Source organism: Calypte anna, chromosome 28 (assembly GCF_003957555.1).
Source record: "Calypte anna isolate BGI_N300 chromosome 28, bCalAnn1_v1.p, whole genome shotgun sequence".
Lineage (NCBI taxonomy): Eukaryota > Metazoa > Chordata > Aves > Apodiformes > Trochilidae > Calypte > Calypte anna.
In genome coordinates, this window is record NC_044273.1 from 4,909,601 (window position 1) to 4,927,933 (window position 18,333).

The 18,333-nt window shown below is 64.4% G+C and overlaps 1 protein-coding gene across 1 annotated transcript; it reads left to right on the top strand.

The window, feature by feature from the left end:
• Window positions 1-90: 90 nt before the first annotated feature.
• ARID3A (AT-rich interaction domain 3A) lies at window positions 91-17,818 on the top strand. Its single transcript, XM_030466232.1, has 9 exons — window positions 91-216; window positions 2,498-3,419; window positions 4,020-4,332; window positions 14,779-14,851; window positions 15,673-15,856; window positions 15,958-16,205; window positions 16,446-16,742; window positions 16,830-16,919; window positions 17,028-17,818. Exons 2-9 carry the CDS (start codon window positions 2,998-3,000, stop codon window positions 17,225-17,227), a joined length of 1,827 nt encoding a protein of 608 aa, XP_030322092.1. The 5' UTR covers window positions 91-216; window positions 2,498-2,997; the 3' UTR covers window positions 17,228-17,818.
• The last annotated feature ends 515 nt before the right edge of the window (window positions 17,819-18,333 follow it).

Below are 18,333 nucleotides of genomic sequence, written 5' to 3' on the forward strand. Positions count from 1 at the left end.
GAAGGGAAGGGGCGTGGCAACACGGGGCGTGGCTAGCCAATCGGAAGAAAGGGGCGGGGCATTCAGCCCCGGGGCCGGGCAGAGCAGGAGCCGCCGCAGCCGCCGCCACCGCCGCTGCTGTCGTGCGGGAGTGATCGCAGCCCCTGCCCCGCCGCAGCCCGAGCCCCGGGCGGTCCGTGGCTGCTATGCGGCTTCGCGGCGTTCGACCTCCACCGGGTAAGTGGGGACGCGACGCCACACCGACCCGTCCTCACAGACGGTACCGGAATGCTCCCCCCTCCCCCCCCCCCCACTTTCTCCCCCGGTAACGGTGGTTGGGTCTTCCACCGCGCATTCGGGGAGCTTGGGATCAGGTGTTGCGGCCCCTGCGGGAAGTGGGATCCCCTTGGTCGGCTGCTGGGCAGGAACAGCTCTACCCCTGCATTCCTTAGCGGACGGTTACCGGTCGCTTTCACCCGTGCGGGGCCGTTCCCGGGCTCTCCGGCCCGCGACCGGGGAGATGGGCTGGGGCCACAGCCGTCCTGAGCCCCCCGGTGCTCCAGGGACGGGCTCTGCTACGCTGGGTGAAACCTGCGGGCCGAACCCGGTTCCGTCTCCCCGCTCTCCCCCACCAGTTCTCGGGGCCCTTCCCGTGCCCCGGTTCAGCTGGGGGGGCCGCCGGTCCCAGCACCGGGCGAGGCGCAGCCGATGCCACGTGCGGCCGGGAGCGGGGACGAGCTCAGTCTCCCGCACGGCCCAGGGGTCCCTCCCGCAGCGCCTCCCCGGTGCCGTCCATCCTGGGGCGGGCTCCCCGCTCTCCCATTCCCCGCAATCCTGGTGCCGTCCCCGGAGCCCCCTCCCCGCGGGTGGCCTGAGCCAGATCAGGGTCCGGTGGGGTCCGGCGGTGGCCAGGCCCGGCCCCGGTGGCACAAAGGCCCCGTCCCTCACACCCCCGCCCCCCATCGTGTATTTTTAGCCGCTGTCGCTCTCGAGCACCTGCCCCCGGGACGCGGGTGCTGCCTCCCGAAATCCCCCGCCTGCCACCCAGCGCGGCCGCACACCGGGGAGACCCCGAGCTCCCCCTGTCCCGAGCCACCGGGACGGACAAAGGGGCACAGCTCAAGGTCACCGGGCCTTCGTGCCGCAGCTCCTCGCCAAGGGACGGTCCCCGGGGCTCCGACTTCACCACCCCGGCAGGTTCCGGCTGCCCTGGGACACGGCAGCGTGGCCACGGCCCGGAGTGCTGGTGGAGCCAGCGCTGCTCCCGGCTCCGGTGCCCACGTTGGGTGATTTGGCGACTCGTGGCGGGGCTGGCTGCGGGGGGAGCACGTGCCGGGGACGAGTTTCGCTCCGGTTTTGCTCGCGGCTCTTGTAGGCGCGGGGGACGGAACTCAGACATGGCGTGGGATGGCTGCGCGGCCACAGCCGGCGAGTGGCCGTGGCGTGGGGACAGCCCCGTGCCCCAACGCCTCCCCTCCGAAGCCAAGATGGAGGTGGCCAGGCTAGAGAAGGAGAAACTGAGCAGACAACCAGCTGTACCTCTTCTGGGAGGGGGCAGCAGTCTGGGTCCCCCCGCGGTGGCATCAGGTCCGTGGTGTGAGCTGAGCGTGGTGGGGCCGGGAGCGGATGCGGTGGCCGCAGCGAGGCGTGGGGGAAGCAGCTGTGACCCGGCCACCCAATCGGCAGCGGTACCGCACCGTGCTGGAAGTGGGTTCCCCTTCCCAGAACCCGTGGGATTGTGCCATAGCTGCTGGTCCCCACCTGCCACCAGCTGGCCCGTCCCACGGTGGGGGCTGCCAGTGTCCACCAGGTTGTCCTGGTTGTGCCACTCCACTGGCCCCTGGGGTGGCAGGAATGGGGTGTTTTCCCTGCTGAGACTGTGCCCGTACGTGGCACAGCCACCGTGGCACAGCGAGCTGCCTTCAGACCCAAGAGGTCACGGTGAAGGAGTTGCAGGTAGAGCCCTGACTGGGGCTGGGACTCGCGGGGGCTCCAGGCTGGGGGTGCTGGTGGGGTGAAGCAGAGTTGAGCAGTTTGCAGCCCCCTGAGATGGGGAGACATGGAGGTGGTGGCATCCTGCTTGCCATGGGTCTGAGGTCTGCCTGCCCATCTTGGGGGAGGCTGATATGGGGATACAGGGACCCTCACTGCTTTGGATCCCCTCGGCTGGGGTGTGTGGTGTGAGCCCCGGTACCACATGTGCTGAGCACTGGCCTGGCAGCTGCCTGCTCCTGCCATGAGGGTGACCAAGCTTCCCTGTGTCCCTGGGTGGGGATGTGCTGTGTCCCTGGTGGGGGGCTCACTGCTCTGTTATCGGTGGGTGCTGGTGCCCCGTACCCCGGTATCCGCTGCCTGCAGGGCCGGGCAGGACTATCGGGTCCTGCAGGCCCCTTCCCCCTCCAGCAGCAGAGCCCGGCCTCCCTATCTCATTAGCTCGAGATTAATGAGGCTCCTGTGCTGTCTTTAACCCCTTCCTGCTTGCCAGTCCCGCTGACCCTCTCTCTGCTTCTCCTGGCAGGTTTGCACCGATTTCTGCCAGACGCCAAGTGGGCTGAGGACTAGAGACACCTGGCCCCGAGTGGGGGACACCACGCTGACCCCGAGGCTGCCGCCCCCCGGAAGGTGCCCGGGAAGGGGCGATGTGCTGGGCTGCACTCGCTGCCTGTTGAGCCTTCGGAGGTGTCAGCACCTGCCTGGCAGCAGTACCCTGATCCCGACGTGCCCACGTCTCCCGCTGGAGCCCTTGAGCAAAAGAGACGTCAGGACAAGCCTGAGGGAGCTGGGGAGCACATCCCTCTGCCCTGACCTGGTGGCAGTTCCTGCTCTGACACCCAACAGCATTGCAGACCCTCGGCTCCCCTCACACCCCCAACCCGGGCCCCGCAGCCCCCCTGACGCTCCCCCTCTCCACTGGAGCGCGGCAGCCTGCCAGGCCCTGTCCCCAGCCCCTCCCGGGCATTGCCCCCCGGGTGCATTGCCCCCAGCCCTCCCGGGGACCCAGCGGCCGCCGGCAGAGCCATGAAGCTGCAGGCAGTGATGGAGAACCTGCAGCGGCAGCAGCGCGCACGGCTGCAGCAGGCGCTGGAAGCGCGGCAGCAGGAGCAGCAGCAGCACTCGACACCACCACCCCCGGCGCAGCCCCCTCCAGCCCCGGGACAGACCCTCACCAGCATCCCAGCCCGCAGCCGCGGCCAGGACCCGGCCCCAGCACCCTCAGAGGAGGGAGCAGAGCCCGAGAGTGCGCACATCCAGCGGGCACAGATGGCTGCCCTGGCTGCCATGCGGGCAGCGGCCGCCGGCCTCAGCCACTCGTCCAGCCCGGGGCTGTCGGATGAGAGCCAGGCCTCCGAGGAGGAGGAGGAAGAGGAGGAAGAGGGGGAGCGTGGGGAGGAGGAAGATGGTGGGTTCCAGCAGGAGATGGGCTCCGAGGAGGAGGATCTGTGAGTACGCACTGGTCCAGAGCAGCCGTTCTCGTGGTTTTGGGGAACGGGAAGGGACGTAGTCGCCCTGGTGGGCTTTGGCACAGCCAGCTGGGAATGTGGGCTCTCCTTTGGGTCAGGGGAGTGGCAGGGGAGGCTGCTGGGGCTGTGCTGAGTAGATCTCAGCGTGGGGAGGGGGATTAGAGCTGCCAGGACACCCCAGAGCAGGAGGCTCCAAGAGCAGCTCGGCTCAGGAGCCGTGATTCCTTGTGCCGGGCTGGCATGGGGTGACATTTCATTCCTGCCCAGGGAGCCCAGGCCATGACAGAGGATCCTGGTTGTGCTTTGAATTATTCACAGCCCTCATGGCTGGCTCTCCCTGCCCACATCCTTGCTGGGACAGGGAATGGGCTGGGAGCCATCTGGCAGAGCCCTGCTTGCTGCCAGAGCCACGGCCGGGATGCCAGTGGTGCCTCCCAGGACTGCCACCCACCAACAGGGTGGTCCCAGCTCCACAGCACTGGGGTGGCTGTGGGGCAGGCAGGAGGAGAACAGGGATTGGCTTAGGAACCCAGTCCCGGCCTGATGTGGGACCAAATCTCTCCTCTCTCCCTGCTCTAGGAAGGGCAAGTGGGATGAAGACGACTTTGAAGAAGACCTGGGTGAGGAGGAGGAGGAAGAGGAGGAGGAGGAAGAGGAAGATTACGAGGAGGAGGAAGACATGGGAGAGGAAGGGCTGAGCTCAGCTGAGGCAGTGCGAGCAGGAGCGGGATCCCTGCTGCTTCGCAAGCCCCTGGCACCGCAGCACTACCGGGGCGAGCAGCAGCGGCTGCCGGGGGGACCGGAGCGGCTGCCCCCTGGACCGGGCCAGGCACAGCCCCCCCCACCGGCACCTGACCACGGTGACTGGACCTACGAGGAGCAGTTCAAGCAAGTAGGTGCTCGCTGAGACGCGTGTGCCCCCATTGTGCCCGTCCCTTCCTGGCTCTGCCACCCATTCCCGTGTCCTACCAGCAGCACGGCCTCCAGCAGGGTCCTCGGGTCATGCTGCTGTTGTTGCCACTAAGAAAATGAGGGATTTCTGTGGGGTTTTAGTGCCTGGGCTCAGCCTGGCCCCTGGCGCTGGAGCTGCCTGCTCCCCGCTTTTGGCTAATAGAAGGAAATGTGCTGCGTGCTGGGGCTCCCCGGGGGCTGCCCGGCCCCTTTGATGTGTGTGTTTAAATACATCTGAGTTTAGTGCTGGGGGAAGGGGCGGGAGCCAACAGCAGCAGATGGGACCCAGATGGAGCAGCCGGGGCACCGTGGCCTTTTGGGAGGGATGCAACGGCCCCTGCCCCTTTCCCTTTGGCCCACCACATCTCTCCCAAAAGGGGGAAGGGGCTGTTGCAGTCTGGTGGCACATTTGGATGTGGTGGCCCCGCACAGGGGCAGGAGGAGCGTGCAGCCACTCTCCCCGGCGCACTCCGGCCAGGCTGTGGGGAGGAGGGATGGTTCTGCCCCGTGTCCCTGCACCCTGGCGCCCACACCACCTCCTTCTCATCTTGTGGTTTCCCTCTTTTGTGCTTCCTGCCCTCGGGGAGCGAGAGGCCAGGGGACTCGATCGCGTATCTATGAAAAGGCTTTTCCGATACCACAGCCGTGATCTTCCTGTTTGTCACCGTCTCGGTGCCGTACCGGGCCCGCAGGCTCAGCGATCGCTCCCAGCCCTCAGGATCCAACAGGAAAATCTGGGGCTGGGTGGTCAGACACGTGCCACGCTGGCACAGCAGTCTGTACCCGTGCCAGAGGCTCTGCCAGGTCCCTGCTGCAGTCACAGTGCTCGGGGACACCAGCGCGAGTTGTGGCGCATCCTCAGCCCCTCCAGCCCGTGCCGGCAGAAGGGACCGACCCCCTGCCTGCCTCCCTACCCCTTTCCCAGCAGAAAGCTTGCTGGGGTCTGTGGGGGGAGCCCAGCAGGGTGGGTAATTGTGGAAACAGCTGGCGGGGTGAGGAAAGCGGCTGCCACTGCTGTGCCGGGGGTGTAGGAGTGGAGGCGAAGCGCTCAGCCGGGAGAGGCTTTCCCCGGCATGTCAACGCCGGCGCTTGGATCGCGGCCGCTGGACCCAGGCCAGGGGCTGGCTCGGCACGGTGCTGGCCGGGAGCTCCTCTGGCCACCCTCCAGCGCGTGCCGCCCGCTCCAGCCCTGTCCCAGCTGGCGCAGCCAGGCTTGGGAAGGAGCAGCAGGAATGTAAACAGGGAGAGCCGCCGCGAGGCAGCCACTGCGGCCAGCGGGTCACCCCTTCCCTGCCCCTCTGCTGCCCCTTCCCCGGGGCAGAGGCACCTTAGGGGGACCCCCCGCAGCATGGGAGGCTGGGGCACCGCATCTGGGACCCCCCGCAAAGGAGATCTGGTGGTGCTGTGAGCATGGCTGTGCCTTCTGCTGCGGTGAGGAAGGGGCTGTTTTGGGGTTCCTCTTCCTCTGCAGAGGAGCTCCATGGTGCTGGGACCATCTCTACTCTCCACGAGCTCATGGGGAGTGTGTGGCCCCCTGCACCTCCCAGGGCTGAACTGCACCTGCGTGGGCAGGAGGGGAACTCTGCTTTCTCCCTCCCCACATCCCAGCAGGTTGGGGTCCCCACGGGCAGTGCAGAGCTGGTGGACCGACCGGTCCCCCAAACCCTGGGTGCCTCATCCTCCACCACAGGGTTTTTTATTGACCCATCTGGGACAGATTCCTGCAAACCAGGGCTGGGCCAGCTTGAACTGCGGGGGGCCGGGGGAGGAGGGGGCCCAGTTGAGGGGGGAGGGCGTGAGGAAGAGTTATGGAGGTGATGGAGGTTAGGGAGCCGGCGCGTGGCACCTCCCCGTCCCTGGGGACAGCTACTGCGCAGGCAGAGGTCACCTCACCCCCTGACCCGGGGGCTGCCCGCGCCGGCAGAACAAAGGAACCCCCGGCACGGTGGGGGGCTTGGGGGACAGTGGCTGCTGAAGGCACGGTGGCTCCTCGGGTGGAGAAAAAAGGAAATTTTTGGCATGGGAGGGGGCTCCTGTGGGGAGATGCCATCATGTTGTCCCCCCGTGCTTCTGTCTTGCTTCATTTGGATTCTTGGGCTGCTGTGTCCCTGCCGTTGGCCATGGGAGGAGGGGGTCTGGTGGGACACCCAACCTGGAGCTCTGGTGCTGATGTTTGCTCTCCTGCCGTGGTGTTGCTGGCGGCGCAGCCAAGCTTTGACCAGCCACCAGAGCACAAGGGGATCAGCCAACCTCTGCCAGACTGTGTGCTGCAAAAACCTGCTGTGTAATGCTGGCCTTGGGGAAAAAACTGCCCCAGGCTGGGGGGGGCTCTGCCTTTGCCCCTGGAGAACTCTCCTCCCCACCTTTCTGTTTCGTTACCCATATTACTGTGCCCGACTAATACCAGGAGTGCTGGGTGAGGGCAGCAGAGTTTCCTGCCCCTTTTTGGAGTTTCCTGCACTCCCTGGGGAATGTGCACCCCACAGCACCGTGTCCTGTCAGAGCGGGGTCTCCCACTGGGGGCACCACAGGCTGGTGTCAGACCCCCCATCTCTGTTCTCCCTCTCTAGAAGTTTCAGTGGCTGTAGGGAGCTGGTGCAATGCTGGGGGGAGGCAGGCCAGTGGGGTGGTCCTGGTGCCAGATTTTGGGGGGGTTGGGAGATTTTTAAGCTGTCCCAACTGGGGACGCCTGAGCCTCCTCAGGGGCAAAAACCTCAGCCCTTATCTGGTGCCGGGCAGCGTTCCCTGAGATACGGTGTTTCAAAGGGCAATGGCTGGAGGGAAAATAAAAATAAACCGAAAGCAACCTGGCCACCTCAGCGAGGGTGAAGCTGGACTCCAGCACTTCCCGGGATTTTCCTGGGGAAACACTGGAGTGTCTGAGGAAAAGCCCATTTCTCCTCAGAACCCCCAGGGACTGATGCAGAAACCTCGGGTTGAGGGGCGAGGGATTCCCTCTGCCCTCGGTGTCCCCCCTGGCTTGAGGCCCTGGACCCCTTTCTCCTGTGGATTATTTGTATTTAAATAGCCCAAAGCTGGCCGGGGGAGCGGGGCGGGGAGCAGGGGCCCTGTGGCCTCTTAACGAGGGCGGGAGGGTCCATTTACTTTCTTTAAAATATTGATTAGGGCTTTATTGCATTAGCCAGCCGAGCGGATGAGCCGCCCCCGGGGAGGGTGAGGGGCCCCAGCGTGGGGAGAGGGGCACCGGGGAGGCATCTCCGGCTGGGGGCTGCCGTCCCCCCACCCCAAAGGCGGTTTTGCTCCGGCCGGTGCTGCAGGGGCACAGATAAAGAGCAGCACCCTGGGGCCCCGGGCCGGGTGCCGGGATGAGGTGATTGCAGCAGCTGGATGGGCTGGCGGCAGATAACAGGGTGAGGAGGGGACTGGAGCAGGCTGAGGGGCTGGGGGGCAGCGGGCAGGTTGCAGCTGGACCCCTCCCAAAAGCAACCATTGCCCATCTTGTCCCATGCCTTCAACTCGCTGAAGGGTGTTCCTGGCCAAGGATCCAGGAGGGTAATCGGCTCATGGTGCTCAGGGAGCCTTCCCGGAGCCCTAATCCCACTGGAGCCCCGGCTGGGGGTCAGGGACTTCTTGGTGAGAGCAGCTTAACCGCTGAGTGCCTCCCCCAGCCCAACTCCTGGGTGTCCGTGTGAGAAGCTCCCAATGAGACCTGGGATAATTAACAAGGCAGGGGACAGGGGACATGTCCCTCCTGCCCGGGTGCTCAGCCTGGCTGATTTTGGCTGACCCCCAGGTAGGTGACTGGCTCCTTCTGCTCTGGTCCCTCCAGCCTGGGCATTGCCTCTGGAGTCCCCAGCCCCCCAGGCTGCCTCAAGGGCTGCAGCGGAGGTGGCCACCTCCCAGCTCCGGCACAGCTGAACTAACAGGAATGAGGCTTTATTTAAAAGAAGTTTAAAAAAAAAAAAAAAAAGAGCAGAGACGAGAGCAAGTCCTTTGTCAGCAAAGCAAACAGCCGCCCGGCAGCCCAGCGGTTGGGCAAGGCCGCAGCGTTGCTCCATTGCCCTATTTCTGGCCCAAACCGCAGGAGAAATGGCAGCAGGTCCTGGGGCCCGGCCGGAGGTGCCGCAATCGGGGGCCAGGGTGAGGGGCAGGTGTTGGTTGGGGGTTGGGGAGAGCCCCCGGCGGGTCCTTTCCTGGACCCCCCCCCCCCAGCCTTGGGGCCAGCCGGAGGTGTGGGACCCAGCATTTGAGGAACAGATTTGCAATTAGACAAATCCCGGCGGTGGAAGCCCCGGTGCCGGTGACTCATCTGCTCCTGCTCTCAGCGATCCCCTTGCTAAGACGATCATTTACATATGGTGGAATTTAAACCCGGGCTGGGCTCTCACGAAGCCGCCGCTCCCTCCCGCACCACCGCACCCACGCTTGGTCCTCACTCGGGGGTCTCGATCCCCCCCTGCCCTGTGGGGCTTCACCAGCTCTGAGGGCATGAAGAGGATGGGGGGACAGCCCAGGCGGGGGTTTGCTGGGCACCCCAAGTTTTTTTATCGTTTTTCTGTTAGGAAAAGCTTTGCTTCTCCAGCCGCGGTTTCCCCGGTTCGGTGCTGTGTGGAGCTGCCAGCCAGGCCCTGGGTGTTGCTCCTGGGTTTGAGCTTTCTCAACACCGCCCAGCTCCACTGAATTAATATTTGCACAAGGTCCAGAGTGATAGCGAGGCAGCGCCAAGGGCATGCACAGACACAGCGAGGCCACAGACACCACCGTGCTGCTGCCAGGCTGGACCCCCTGCACCAGCCCTGGCGTGGTGGGGGGCACAGATCCCCAGCCCCCCCACTAGGCAGCTCTTCCGTGTGTTGGTGCTGGGACAGGTTTTTATTTCAGCCGGATCCTGGCACGCCGTGCCCCTGAAACCACTGCTGGAAGCGTGGTTGCAGCAGGATTCACTTCCTCCTCTGCGGGAAGGGGAAAAGCAGCCATGGTGCAGCCATCCTGGCAGCCGGTGTCAGTCCAGACCCCGCAGCTCCCCGCACCGGGTGGCTCCGGTCCACAGCTCCATGCGTGGTGTCCCGGCGGCTGCCGTCGGGCCAGGAGGAGCAGCCGTGGCCTGGCGGGGAGCGCGGCCGACGGCACACGGACAATGGCGGGTCAGGGAGGTTAAACGGCGACTAATTCGCCCATTCAAGGTCCCCCTCTGCGGCGCGGTGACACCCGCCGTGTCGGCGCTGGCCTGTGTCCTCCCAGGTCACCCGTGCGGCTGCTCCCGCCTGCCCGGTCTGGGGGATGGCAAGGAGGGCCCCCTTTGGTGGGGGGACACTCCCTGCCCTGATTCTGCCAGACAACAAGGGGGTCCTGGGACCCCCAGACCTTTGGCGTGGTGGCCGGGGATCAGGACTGGGCTTGTCCCTCTGCTGCAGGATCTGCTGGTCGTGGGGTGCCACAGCCCCCAACCCGAGGAGGGGGCACTGGTGGCAACAGGCACCTGCAGCACGGCCACGTCCCAGCCTGTGCAAGGGGACAATGCTGGGAACCAGCGAGAACAATAGTGCCGACGGGAAGTGCGGGAGCAAGGGCCTGAGCCCCTCAGCCCCCTCCCCGGCTGCCCACGCCCCGGGCGCCCCGGCCGCAGGAATCCCACCGGGCCGGTCAGTGGGCTTAGCCGTGTCCCAGCCCCCTCCCAGCTGGGGAGTGCTGGGGGGAGGCCCTGGATGTTTTGCGGGGGGCACACACCCCTGCTGCCCCTTCCCAAAGGCTGTGCTCTGGGGGGGCTCACCAGGGATTAGGGATGGGGATGTCAGGAGGTGACCCGTCCCTAAACTGAGCGCTTTATCTATGGCAGGATCGGAGCCAGACTCTCCTTTGCCCTTTGCTGGGAGTGATTGCCCCGGCACACCCCGTCCCCCCACGCTGGGGGGACCCTGCCCGGGGAAGGGGCTGTGTGGCCTCAGCCACCATCTTGCAGGAAACCACCACGCTGGTGTCACCCGCAGCCTTTGCTTTGGGTTCCCCATCAGCCCTTCACTCTGCTTTTAACCAATTACATTATTTTTCTGAAGAAATGCCCCCTCCAGCCCTGGCTGTGGGTCCTGGCACGCTGTTGATGGTGGGGGGGCTGGGGGGCTGTGTGCTGGGCCAGGAGCAGGACAGGAAACACCGCCCGCCTGTTTATTCTTCGTTAAATAACTCATTAGTGTGCGCGGTCTCACCCCCCCGCCCCCTCCAGCATAGCCCCTGGGTTGTCAGCAGGACAAAGGGACAGTCCCCAGGGGACACTTGGAGGAAGGAAGGAAGAAACGAAAGAGAGAAAGAGCCCCCAAATGCGTGTGCCCCCACCACCACCCCGGGCTGGAATCAAGCAGAGCAGACACTTGCCCTAGTACCTGTCACCAGTGCTTTGCCAGGGTGGGCTCTCCCTACCTATTTTCCCCCAAAATACAGAAATTCAGTCCCTGGGAGGGGGTCTTCCCCCCCCCTGCCCTCCCAGCTGTGGTGCTTGGGGGTCTGTCCCTCCCCCGTGCACAGCATGCCCGACCCAAACCGGTTTCAAGGAGAAAGAAGGAAAGCCACAAGCGTCGTGACTTCCTGGCGATGGAAAAGAAACTTGAAAATTATTCCCCGAGGCCTGAAAACCCGGAACCGAGCTGTGGGGGGGGTTGTTTTGAACTCGGACGCGGGATGTCTCTGCAGAGCTTGCCCCATGCACCCTGCTCTGGTTGGGGGTCCCTGAGGTTCCTGGTGGGGCAGGCGAGGTCTCCTGAGCTGGGGAGACCCCCTGGCCCTAGCACGGGAGCCAACAGGGAGTCCCCTGCCAGGACCGTGCGCTTGGAGCCTCTTTAAATGGCGCTTCCCCTCCCTGCTTTAATTGTGCTCCTTGCCAGGGGCTGGGGGCAGGGAGGGGGGGTTGCTTGGGGGGTGTTATCGCTGCGGACCCCCGGCACGCACCGCGCCCGTGCCGAGGGCTCTCCCGCATTCCTGTCATTGCCGAGGGGCCACCTTCCCCGCCAGCCCTTTGGAAGCCAACGGGGCTTGGGATTTTCCCCTGATCTGGTTTGCAACGTTAATCCGGTCATCCACACCAAACGCCGGGCCAGCATCCTGCCGGGGTGCTGGGGGGCGAGGTCAGCGCCGCCCACCCGCCCGACGCCTTCCTAATTCCTCTTCCACTTAATTATATATCTGCTGGCAACAGCCATCTGGCACCTCGTCCCCAGCCGCCCGCAAGGACGTGGGGCTGGACCTCACCGGGGGTCGTGCTGGCGGTGAGGCGGGTTCAGCACCGCGGCTGTGCCAGTGGCACCGGATGTTTGCCCCATGCTGGGGGAGCACCGGGTGCATGGGGTCACGTCCCCCAGTCATGGGGGCTCCTGGAGAGATCAGGGGCATCCCTTGGCTACCGGGCTGGGGTTGGCCATGCCGCGGCATCCCTTGGCACCACGCTCTCTTGCTGGGTGGTAAGAGGATATTCTCGGGGCAGCTGTGTTACAGATTAAGTCGTTTCCACCTCCCCTCGGCCTCCCTAATTACGAAATGGAAATTGATGGAGTCGGTGGCAGCCACGCAGCCTCTCCTCAGCTCACTGCCAGGCAGCCGGTGTCACCTTTATACTGAGCCCATGTGGTACCACGCTGGGTGCTGAGCCGAAGCCGTGCTGGAGCGGGCAAAGCGTTGGCACCGGCCGGCCATGGGCACCTGCTGATTTCGGTCCGGTGATGCCGGTGGCAGCCGAGCCCGGCTGCGCTCTCAGTTTCACACTCTGACGAAACAAGAACGCGTTTCTGTTCCTCAATTTTTATTTTAAGCCCCAACGTGTGACCTTTCCCCCACGCTGCTCCTCAGCGTCTGCGGGCCACACAGCCCCTCAGTGCAAGGAAATCCTGCGAGGGGCTGCTGGAAGTCACTCATCTGTCCTTTTCCATGTCCCTGTCTGTGCCAGGGAGCGAGGGGGCACGGGGCAGCTCGGCGGGTGCTGCTGGGTGCAGCCAGGGCACGTCCCAGCCGTGGTGGCCACGTCCTTGCCCGGCAGCAGAGGCTGCTGAGCAGCGGCCGAGCTGTCGAAATCCGTCCAGGAACCACAAGCGGCCTCTTGCAAAACGTCCTTTGCCCGGCAGCCACACCGGGTGTGCCGGCAGGGCCTGGAGGCCATGAGCCTGGCCAACCCGGCGACCCCCGTGGCTCTGTCCCGGTGTCGGGAGCGTGACCGGGGTTTGGTGCGGGACCACCGGGGCCGCGGGGGCAGGGGCAGCCCCCCGCCTGCTGCTGCTAATCCCCGCGGCCCGGCCGGCGCACGCTTTCCTCAGCTGATGGTTAATTTTCTTTCATCCTCTTAAACGTGTCCGTTCCCCTCGGGACTGAGCCGGTGTGGGGAGGGGGTGGGGAAGGGGCTCACGGCTGGGGGGGTCACGGCAGTAAATGAACCGACACATTTGTGCTTCCCAAAATGCAGGCGCAGCTCCCGCCGGCAGCGGGGGCAGAGCGGTGTTATTTAAGAGCTGGCGTTATAAAAATTGAATGAACTGACGTTTTTACAGCAGCTCATCGATTTTTAGAGCTCCGTGGGTTAATAGGCTGTGTGTGACCCCCCCCGTCCCCCCTCCTGCTCCCGGTGCTACCAGCGGGGTTAAAGGGGCTGGGGGTGAACCACAGAGTGCTGAGGGTAGGGAGGAAGGCTCAGGACCCAGCAGGATTGAGCACCAGGGAAGCCCTTTCTCCGGATTTCAGAGCTGCTGGAGGAAACGGGGGAGGCTGGATTGGCACTGGCCCAACATCCTTCAGCCAGTCAGGGACAGCCCAAAAAACACTGTGGTGCCCGTGGTGCCGCGTCCCAGCCTTGCCCTGCCGGGGGGGAAACCATTCTGCTCCCCCTGTCCTGGGGTCCCACCAGACCCCCAGACCAGTTGCTGGAGTGGGAGAGAGTCTCTGAGGGGTCTGGCCATGCTGACAGTGGCTCGGGCCCCTTCCCTGGGGGTTTGCAGGGGCCGGGTGAGGTTTCCAGGGGAACTGGGGGTTTATGGCTTTCCGGCAGCGCCCTGCCCCTCTTATCAGTGCAGCCACACTGATCCCTTTGATTGGCGCCGGCTGGGCAGGAGCTTGGCCCTGAGGGGTCCGGATCCTCTCTGGGGGCTGTGGGGGGAGTGTCTCAGACCCCCCCACTCACAGCTGGGGTGACGGCCAAGCTGGGGTGGGCCGTGCCCGTGTGCCAGCCGGTGACATGGTGACAGTGCAGGCCCCGTGCCGCATGCCTGGCGAGTTATGTGGCAATATTTATAGCCCCTCCCGGCCACCGCGGCTCCGCTGGCAGTTGTTCAAAGTTGTCATTGAAAAAAATGGGGCTGGGGCTGTGGTGTCCATCCCCACCATGTCTGGGAAGCCCTGACACCCCTGCAGGGTGGGCAGGATTATCCACCATCCCCCCGCCTCTCGGCTGAAACTGCGCTGGGCTCGGGCTGCCAGCACCGGGGCGAGGCAGAGCCGGCGTGGCGTGGCGTGGCGTGGTGTGGCGTGGCGTGGTGTGGCATGCCGGTGCTCGGGCCGGCCGATCCTGCTGCCATAAATCAGTCAGGAATGTGCCGGACTGTCGGGCACGGGGTGGGGTCCCAACAAAAGCTGCCCCGGCAGAACCGGGTGCTCGAGGCGCGGCTCTGCCAGAGGCCTCGTCCCGGCTGCCTGATGCGGCCCGTCCCGCCGGGTCTGCTCTGGCAGTGGTGCCATGAGATGCTCTTGCAGGAGCAGAGGCTGCCAGCCCCACGGCTGCTGACCCATGGGCACCAAGCCTCGCTGTGCCCCGCCACGCTCGGTGCTGGCTGTGCCATGCAGAGGGGACCAGGCTCTGCTGGGCAGCGTGGCAGCCAGCGGTGCCCTGCGGCTGGGAGGGCATCCTGCAGCTGGGTGCAGCTCAGCACCCTCATTAGACCCCATTTGCCAGGGCTGTACCCCCAGGGACCCCCTTTGAGCACACCGCAGCAGGCACGAGCTCACACCATGGCACGCCATGGAGCTCACCAGCTCCCAGCACCGGTTCCCTCCGGCGCTGCAGGTGCAGAGGATGGATCGTGCTGGAGCATTGCTCCACTCCGTGCCAAGCACATGGTGGATGCTAAAAATAACTGGGATTGGTGTTCCCAGGAGGAGCCGGGGGCCTTGCAGGGTGAGGTGAGGGGCAGGGCTGCAATTTCAGCACCGGTGTTTTGGGGCCCAGCTCCAAGAGGGGCAGGGGGAATGCTCCACTGTCCTGGGGTTCCTGATGGAGCACGGCCTGGTCAGCCACCAGAGCAGGGACCCTCAGAATCCCCTGGCCCCATGCAGGGCACCCCCTGAGCTGACCCGCTCAGGCTGGGGGCACAAACCCCAGGGATTCTGCTTTGGGGGGGCTCGAGGCTCAGGGGACAGGATCAGGAGTTTTGTTGAGCACTTCTCTCCTCTCATTGTGCAGCTGTATGAGCTGGATGGTGACCCCAGGAGGAAGGAGTTCCTGGACGACCTCTTCAGCTTCATGCAGAAGCGAGGTGAGCCCCCCCCCAGCCCTCTGTACCCACCCCGCTCCCCCGGGGCTGGGGTCTCATTTCCTCGCCCCTCATTACAGCCCTGAGGTCACTGCTCTGTCCCGGCCACTGGTTAATTTTTAACCTCTTTGCACAGCAGGGTCAAACCTGCTGGGCTGGATCTGGTGCCCGCATCCCTCCCCCGCTCCAGCCCCGCTCCCCACCGCATCCGGCACCCGCAGCCCCTTCCCAACAGCCCTCCCTTTGCTTCACCCCCTCGCAGTGAATCCCCCCCACTGCCTCCTGGCCCAGGCTGGGGAGTGGGCACGGGGTGGGGGTAGGGGGTGGGAGGGACTGAAAACAAAGCATTTGCCCAGCTGAGGGTCCAGTTCCTGCGTAGAGAAGAGCTGGAAGTGCTGGGGGAAGCATGAGCGTGGGCACGGGGGGGCTGGGGCCTGCTGGCTGGAGCTGTCTGGGGTCCCCCCAAGCCCCACGCCTGGAAGGAGGAGAGCAGAGACCCCCAGGAGGGGGAAGATGCCACAGCCCCTTCCCCATGGCTGGAGGGGTGACCCCCCCCCCCGGGTGACCCTCGCGCCGGGAAGCGCCAGTGCTGTTATTAATAACTCAGCCTGCGAAACCGCCCTCGGCCCTGTTTCGGGGGCTGCAGCTGAAAACAGCGAGTTTCTGTTTCCTTTGTGTCTGGGGTGAGATGGGGGATCCCGAAGGGAGGGAGGAGCAGCAGCCTCCCGGCCCCTGTGCCATTCGAGGGTCTCGCTGGCTGCCCCCCTCCCTGCTTTGCCTGGGGAGTGAGAAGGCAGCACCCGGACCCGCTCTGTCCTCCCCAGGGACCCCCGTGAACAGGATCCCCATCATGGCCAAGCAGGTGCTGGATCTGTACATGCTGTACACGCTGGTGACAGAGAAGGGCGGCCTGGTGGAGGTGATCAACAAGAAGCTGTGGAGAGAGATCACCAAGGGACTGAACCTCCCCACCTCCATCACCAGCGCTGCCTTCACCCTGCGCACCCAGTGAGCAGCGGGGCCGCGGCGGGACTGGGGGGGACGGGGAGGGGGACTGAGGAGGGGGCGGCACCGCCACGGCCCCATCACCCTCTCCTGTCTGCTGGCAGGTACATGAAGTACCTGTACCCCTACGAATGTGAGAAGCGGGGACTGAGCAACCCCAACGAGCTGCAGGCAGCCATCGACAGCAACCGGCGGGAAGGCCGCCGGCAGGGCTTCGGCAGCTCCCTCTTCACCTACTCGCCCAGTGGCACCCATGGCCTCCTCTCCTCCCCCAAGCTGCCGGTGCCGGCACTGGGTCTGGCCTCAGCCACCAACGGAGGCTCCATCGCTCCCGTCCAGAAGATCAAGAAAGGTAATGGCTGCCTCCTCCCAGCACCGGGGTCACAGCCCCACAGGGGTCACCGTCCTGTCCCCTGCCCAGGCTCTGGGCACACGGCTGGCTTCAGGGACCCCAGTTCCAGTCACCTGGCTCTGGCATGTGGGGGGCAGGAGGCAGACGGGAGCTGTTGTGCCGGGACTGGAGACACCTCTGGGTGGTGGCACCCAGTGGTCCCCATCCAGAGCGTCCCTGACCTCCTGCTCTGCCCCGCAGAAGAAGACTCTCCCATCCCCATCTCCATGCCCAGCCGGCTGCCCGTCTCGCTGGCTGGACACCCCGTGGTGGCAGCCCAGGCGGCCGCGGTGCAGGTGGCAGCGGCCGCCCAAGCCGTGGCCCTGGAGCAGCTGCGGGAGAAGCTGGAATCGGGAGAGCCCCCGGAGAAGAAGCTGGCGCTGGTGACGGACGAGCAGCAGCGGCTGATGCAGCGGGCGCTCCAGCAGAACCTGCTGGCCATGACTGCCCAGCTGCCCATGAGCATCCGCATCAACAGCCAGGGCACCCGCTCGCCAGGTCAGTGCCGGCGCCGTCCCCCCGCCCCGCAGAGCCACCGCGGGCCCTGGCCCCGGCGGGCTCGGTCACCCGGCTCTCCCCCGGCAGAGAACCGCCAGGACTCGGCCGCCGGCGCGGGCAGCAACGGCACCAACAGCATCAGCATGTCCGTGGAGATCAACGGGATCGTCTACACAGGTGAGGGGCTGGGGGCTTCTCCCCCCAGCCTCCCCCCACCCCAATTTCAGCCGCAGTGTGGGCACAGCCCCCCGGCTCAACCCCTCAGCCCCTCTGCTCTCTCCCCAGGTGTGCTGTTTGCCCAGACCCCTGGACCTTCCTCCTCCTCCTCCTCCTCGCTGCCCTCCTCTGCCTACACCAAAGGCAACGGTGGTGGCAGCCGGAGCAGCAGCAGCGCGGTGGGGACCGGCGGTGGCACCGTGCCCCCCACCACCCCGGCCAGCCTGGCCGTGCCCCCCAGCTCTACCTCCAACAACGTTTCGCCTTAATCCCCCCTCCCCAACCCCAGAACCCCCAGACCCTTCCCCCAGCAGCACCGGGCAGCGCTCAGGGGGCCGGGGTCTGGCTGGGGTCTCCGCAGGGTCTGGTTGGGGTCTTGCAAGAGTCTCACTGGGTTCTCCCCAAGCTCTGGTTGGGTTCTGCCCTTGTTCTCCTCTTGGTTTTTCCTTTGCCAGGCAGAAAAGCTTTAGCCCAGGGGGGTTTTGCCGGAGCCGCCGGCTGTCCCGTTGCGCCGCGCCGGTCCGGGACCGTTTTACCTCACTCACATCACACTTTGCACTGTACATTTATTAATAATTATTATTATTATTTTTTTTTTTTTTTTTTTTTTAACTCGTGTTACCTCCAGACAGACGCACGGACGCCTGCCAACGCGAGCTTTAGTGAAACCCCCCCCTTCCCCAGCACTCAAAAAGCATAAAAATAATAATAATAATAATTGGAAATCGGGAGATATTTTATTTTTTTCCCCTTTATTTTGAGGACTCTCTCCTCACTCTCCCGGGTTGGTGTTTTTTTGTTCAGAGCTTGTCCTTTGGTTGTAAATAGCTTCTATTTTATTCTCTGGGAAAAAAAAAAAACCCAGAAAAATCCAACTTTTAACATGCAGAATGTTAAATATTGAGTGTTCATCAGGGAAACAGGAGCTTGGGAACTGCCTCACCTCCTTCCTCCTCTCGTTGGGGAATCTCAGGGGGGCTGGGGGATGCTCCGGGGTCCCGAAGGACGCATCCGCGTCCTTCGGGACCCCCGGAGCATCCCCCAGCCCCATGGATTTATTTTCTCAGCATCATTCTCCCTCCTTCCAGCCAGATTCTGATTAATTTCATTTTTTTTTCCCCATTTCTATATTTCTCCTTGCCCACATCTGCGTGAGACACAATCACGACCTGATACCGAAACCTTCCCCCCAAACTCGGTATCTCAATTCCTCAGGTTTTCACCTCAAGCACAGGGGTTTGTTTTTTTTTTTGATTTTTTTTTTTTTTTCCCCCTTCCCCAGGTGCTTAAAGGGGGGGGGGGGTCCCATGCTGATAAAACACCCCCCCTTCATTTTATTTTATTTTATTTTATTTTAAACTTGGGGCAGGGTGAT

Coding starts and splice junctions, on each gene's coding strand:
- ARID3A (XM_030466232.1), top strand. CDS start 2,998: ATGAAGCTGCAGGCAGTGATGGAGAACCTGCAGCGGCAGCAGCGCGCA. Junction 15,857..15,957: donor GCCTTCACCCTGCGCACCCA/GTGAGCAGCGGG, acceptor GTCTGCTGGCAG/GTACATGAAGTACCTGTACC. Junction 16,743..16,829: donor CCAGGGCACCCGCTCGCCAG/GTCAGTGCCGGC, acceptor CTCCCCCGGCAG/AGAACCGCCAGGACTCGGCC.